The 5,370-nt window shown below is 39.8% G+C and overlaps 1 protein-coding gene across 11 annotated transcripts in view; it reads right to left on the bottom strand.

Annotated features, from left to right (window-relative positions):
- Nucleotides 1-5,370, bottom strand: part of CDC14B (cell division cycle 14B) — a 93,005-nt gene that overhangs the window by 23,858 nt on the left and 63,777 nt on the right. Inside the window, exon 13 of one of the 11 annotated variants that reach the window (XM_019517335.1) lies at nucleotides 3,933-4,561. The exons of the other annotated variants lie outside the window; for them this stretch is intronic. Coding sequence (XP_019372880.1) covers nucleotides 4,519-4,561 — 43 coding nt within the window. The 3' untranslated portion in view covers nucleotides 3,933-4,518. Of the gene's footprint in view, nucleotides 1-3,932; nucleotides 4,562-5,370 lie in introns of those variants that run through there. 11 annotated transcript variants of the gene reach the window in all.

The following is a 5,370-nucleotide window of genomic DNA, read 5'->3' as shown; positions in this document are numbered from 1 at the left end:
GGTTGTCAGTCTGCAGGAGGTAGCCAACCCTTTTTTATACTAGAGTGACTGCCATAGCTGCCTGCTATACCAGTCACTGCTGGTCTGCAGTTTGCCAGTCTGCGGTCACTTCCAGTCTGCTGGTCCACAGCATAAAAAGGTTGGGAACCCCTGATTTAAATAAAACATCTTCCTGTATGTGGAGCCAGGTGCTAAAAAGGGAAATATAACAACACCTCAGAATTGTTTGTGATCCAGCTCATATATATTAGACAGTGTGAATACACACTTCTGACACAATGTATGAATTTGTAAGAAACTGCATTTGAAATCAATACAAATGAAGCATCATTTAAGACAGCACAGTTCAGAAATTTATTGTGACTCTATTCTATTTATCCATTTTTGCCAATGCAAATCGATGACCATACAAGCCATGCTTGTTTAAAACTGGCTCCCAGATGATCTACGAAGCAAGAGATGATTAGTTGCGTTAGTCTGAAGTCAGGCAGAAAGGACAGCAGGGTGGCATATTAGGGCATTTATACATTTGTCTGCTCTGAGATCTGGTGCATCGCAACAGACTCAGTTAAGCAAATCTGCTCCACGCGTGAGCCAATGTGCCCAGCACTGCATTGCATGCATTTGTATAAATGGCAAAATGTGCATCAGCGCTGAGAAAATGGCAGCGGTGTGCTTTTGATCTAAAACACCTTCTATGTTTTTTAGTTCAAAAGTGCACCACTATTTTCTCAGTGTTGATGTGCATTTTGCCATTTATACAAATGCATGTACTGGGAGTTTTTAAAAGCACCCAGCACCGCAGTGCAAACATGTGTACAAATGCCCTAAAGTGCCAGCTACCCTACCTTTTGTGTACGAATCAATAAGGATGGTAGTTAAGAGACTTCTAAATGCCACTGTACCTTTGTCTACGGAGGCTTTATTGATCTGGATTTGTTTCAAATTTATACAATCTAGCAACTAACATTTTTTTAAAAATCAAAATCAAACAAAACCTGCTCCACACTTCAACCATCAGCAATCTTCCTTTCAAATGCCAGTGCAACAAAACTGCAACAGTAAGCTATGGTGCCATATACACACTGTTACATACAGCAACACCCATTCAAAACTGAAGGGATATAAATACTCAGCCAAGTGGGGGATGACATTTCCAGAAAACAGTGACAGATCTGCGAGACTGTAACATGTCTCACCATACACAAAAACTTAGAACATTTAAACATTTAAAAGGCAAGAAAGAAGGAAGAAATCATGAAATAAGAGAACTAGAGATAGCAAAATAAGGTCTATATACATTTCTACTGTCTTCTACAATGCTATATAAACTCTAAAGTTTTCATATAAAATTCTCTTTTCATTGTCGTGATATGGCCACATAACAGGAACAGGTTGGCTACCGTTTTGCTAACTAAGCCTCACAAATATTTCCAACAGCCACAAGGGACTGGCACTCTTCCCCATCTGTCACTAGGCACTTCCAAACGTAACTGGAACAAAGAAAAACTTGTCTACCCTTAGAAAAAGAAAATAAAAGAATCTCTCAAAGACGACTGACCACATTTGTGTTACAATATGGTTTATTCTTGCTTGTATGAACAGAAACATATGAGAAGTATGTTCTAGCATAATTGTGACTTAGACAATCTCCCCAGTTCATACAATAAAACAAAACCTCCAGAACTTCTTCATATAAGATAGCTGTAAAATGGAAAAAACTAAATATATATATTAAGGTGTAGTATATGTTAACTGTCACTATACTATTTTTTGTTTTATTATCTATATGTTGTAGAACAGGGGCAGGCAATTATTTTGGGAAGAGGGCTGCTTACTGAGTTTTGGTAAGCCATTGAGGGCCACGTGGCAGGCAGCCAGGGGCAGATAAATATTAATTTCCTAAATTTTTTAGGTGCCCCATGGGCTGGATAGAATGGCCTGGCAGGCCACATCTTGCCCACCTGTTGTAGAACATGCAAAAATTGAGCTACACATTTAACCAAGTGTATGGGAGTATAAAAATTTACTGATAACTGCATATTAAGCCAGGTTCCTATGGTAATGTTAATTTGCCTGTCAGGTTTTAACTTCCTTATCTTAAAAGATCTAAAAATGCAAAAAACTGTTAACATTTACAATTATCAGATCACATTTAGTAAGTACTGCTGTATATAGCAGACATGCTTTCTCAAGACACTACCAAGTTAGGACTGATGTCAATGAAAGATTTAATTCTGCTCCCAGACCTAATACAAAGCCCTAAGAAACTCCCCTACACAAACACTCGTATCCATCTTTCAATACATCAGGATTAAGAGACTCAAATCTATTCCCTTGCATAACTTTAGAAATGATGCTGAATTCAAAAACAGAAGTGAATCTTTGAAAAGGTTCTAATGCAGAGCTGACAATGGCTACCTGAACAGATGTCATATATAATTTGTTTATTTATAGCCCGCCCTATCAAAATAGTTCAGAGTGGCTTACAATAAAGCAAACAATCCAGACATGATCCCCCAAAGAGTATCCTAAAACCTGAGAACTCCAACCCCCACCTTCCCTCCAGCCACCCCCCCCACCAAAACCCCTGCACAAAAATCCTCCAATTCCAACCATACCTCACAACTACCACTCACATCAAGATAAAAGAATCACTCTTCACCCACAGCTCCCTACCTACCTACCCCCTACCACAACCCCATAAAAATCCCAATTTTGCTCATGTTCTGACAAATGTAGCCCTTGTTCCTCTGCTTTACTTGTGGTAGGTTAGGGTGCATGTGTTGCAGCTGTGCAATAGGGCTGATTGTGTAGTTTCAGTAACAGGTCAAACAAGAATTTGCATGGGATAGCATGGGTAGGGGATCCTGCCTCTGGCAGAAGGTTGGACTACACCCGTGGTTCTCAACCTTTTTTGTACCAGGACCTATTCGTAAACATTGGTGGCCAGTCCTGACCCAGTGCCCCTCACTCCTGATCCACTGCACCTCTCCACCCCCAGTCCCCATGTGTGTGGGGTAGAGGGTGGATGTGACATGGGAGACCCCAAGCAGCCCCTTGCAGGCTGCAACTCTGACAGCCTGCAAGGGGAAAAAAACATGGTTTCCCACATTTTTCTCCTTTAAAGGAGTATCCATTTTTAAAGTTTGTTCACAACCCTTTCATATATTCTTTTGGGTCACAACCCATTGATTGAGAACCACTGGACTAGACGACCTCCCAAAGTCCCTCCCAGCCCTACTTTTCTATGATTCTATAATATGTTAAATGAAAGGACTAAGAGACAGCTGGAGATAAAACTTTTTTGAATGATATAGTTCAAGAGCGTCAACCTTCAAACATCTGGCTTGTAGAAGTGTGCCATCTGGCCTGCAGGACTCCTAGGCCACCTGGGAATTTGGGGGTGGGACCTGCCAGTGAAGTATGAGGTACAGAGCCATGTTGGGAATGTGTGCTGGCAGCTGGGAGGCAGAGAAAGGAGTGACAACAGCATTAACTCCCACAGCTCCTAGATACGCCTCACCTCACTTCTGCTGCTAGGTCCATAGCCTACGGATCTCCCAAGAAACTCCATAATCTGGTGCCAGCATAGGGGGATGGATGAGTCTGACAACCTGGATCTAGCCCAGAAGGTTTACATCACCTACTTGTTAGCTGTCACATTTTTACCTGACTGACATTACACTGTGAAGCTGCATGGAACATGACCCAAGAGTTGAGAATTACAACGGAGTAGAGGTCTTGCCACATCCCCACCTTGATCTGTAAAATAATCAGGGCATTACCTGATGTTCTATAACCTGAGCTAGAGCTTTGGACATTCAAGGCCTTAATCTATACTACAAATTGAAACCACACTATAAATGAATCAGTCAACAACTCCCTTCAAGAGTCTGACTACACTCTTATTATATACAGATGAGACAGGGCCCTGAATAAACATGGAAGAATATTCAACATAAGGAAGAAGACATTAAGAAACCAGTTTCAGCACATGGAATTTGGAACCAAAACACAATTAAATCAATCGAATCATTAATACAAGGTGAAACTACTGCTTTTGAAGAGGTAATCATTTCTTCATCATATAACCTTGGAACCCCTGCTGATATCAAATACCTTAGAAGCAAATCAGCATCCAGAAGAAAATTAGAAATGAAATCCATATGGCATCTCCTTTAGTGTTATTTGTACTTATCAAACTCCTTAGACTGTGTAAGGTACCTGTTCCACTTCACATTAGTAAAGACAATTATTGTTCTATATTTTGAATCCACTTTATGAAAACCCCAATGAAATACTGTTTAACCAAACAAACAAAAGTACACATCACAAAAAGACTTGGTAAGCACTCTGCCTTAACATGCAGCTTAAAAAGACTTCATTTATAGCTGATCTGTAATGGAACCTTCATTTTGTAGATCCATTCCACATATACTCGGCTATTCACAAAGGCATCTTCCTTACTCAGATACCTCTATACAGGCTAATACGTTTTACCTTGGGCACAACTGTTTAAACAGGACAGTAGCAAAAAGTTGGTAGGTGCAGAATTAATCTTTTAAGCAGTTCACAGTTTCAGGAACTAATACTTCAGTACCCTAAAAAAATCAAAATGTTAAGATGCTAATGTGTGCACTGAGAAAAGGTAAGAAAATTAGATTTTAATTTCAAAGGATAAAATTTTATGGAGAAAAAAGACAAACGGAGGCATGTCTCCTCTGAAGGGCCCAGTGAAGTTTTCTGTCCTGCTAGCAAGGAACCGCTCACTAAATTAGTTAGCAGTTTGATCATGCCCTCAGACTACCAAACATGTTAACTTTGAAAAAGTGAAGATCTATAAGCTTGCTATGGGAAAGCTATTAAGTTTTCTTTTCTGCTACAAGTCTCTATACAATGACATCCCTAGAAATCAGACAGAGACATCAGTACCCAATTATTCACACGATGGCCATCTCAATCATATTAGAAGGTTTGAGAAATTAAAAATAATTGCATTTAAGCAGAATACAGAAGCATTCAAAAGAAGGGAACAGGAAATTGTAGGGATTGCTTTTCTACAATATGAAAACTAAGAGCAAGGCTTAAAGAAATCAAAGCCCCAAACCTAAAGTTCAGCTTTCAAGTCCGTATTTGTGCATCTTTATGCATCTAAATGAGACCTAAATGTTCCAGAGTGCTGAGCTTCTGTCATCTCTAACTTCAATTTAGAACTTGGGGGGGGGGAGGGGGGGGGAAAAAAAAAAATCACACTTTTTATAAAAATGCACGAGTCATTAAGTGCATTTAAAAAAGACAGAAGAGGGTGCTTAATCCAATCTCTGATTACATCTTCACTGTAGACTACCCAAGACCTTAGTTTAAAAG

This window comes from Gavialis gangeticus, unplaced genomic scaffold (genome assembly GCF_001723915.1).
Source record: "Gavialis gangeticus isolate Ggan-Ray unplaced genomic scaffold, GavGan_comp1, whole genome shotgun sequence".
NCBI lineage: Eukaryota > Metazoa > Chordata > Crocodylia > Gavialidae > Gavialis > Gavialis gangeticus.
The sequence above is the reverse complement of the archived record's forward strand: the minus strand, read 5'-3'. Positions and strand labels throughout refer to the sequence as shown.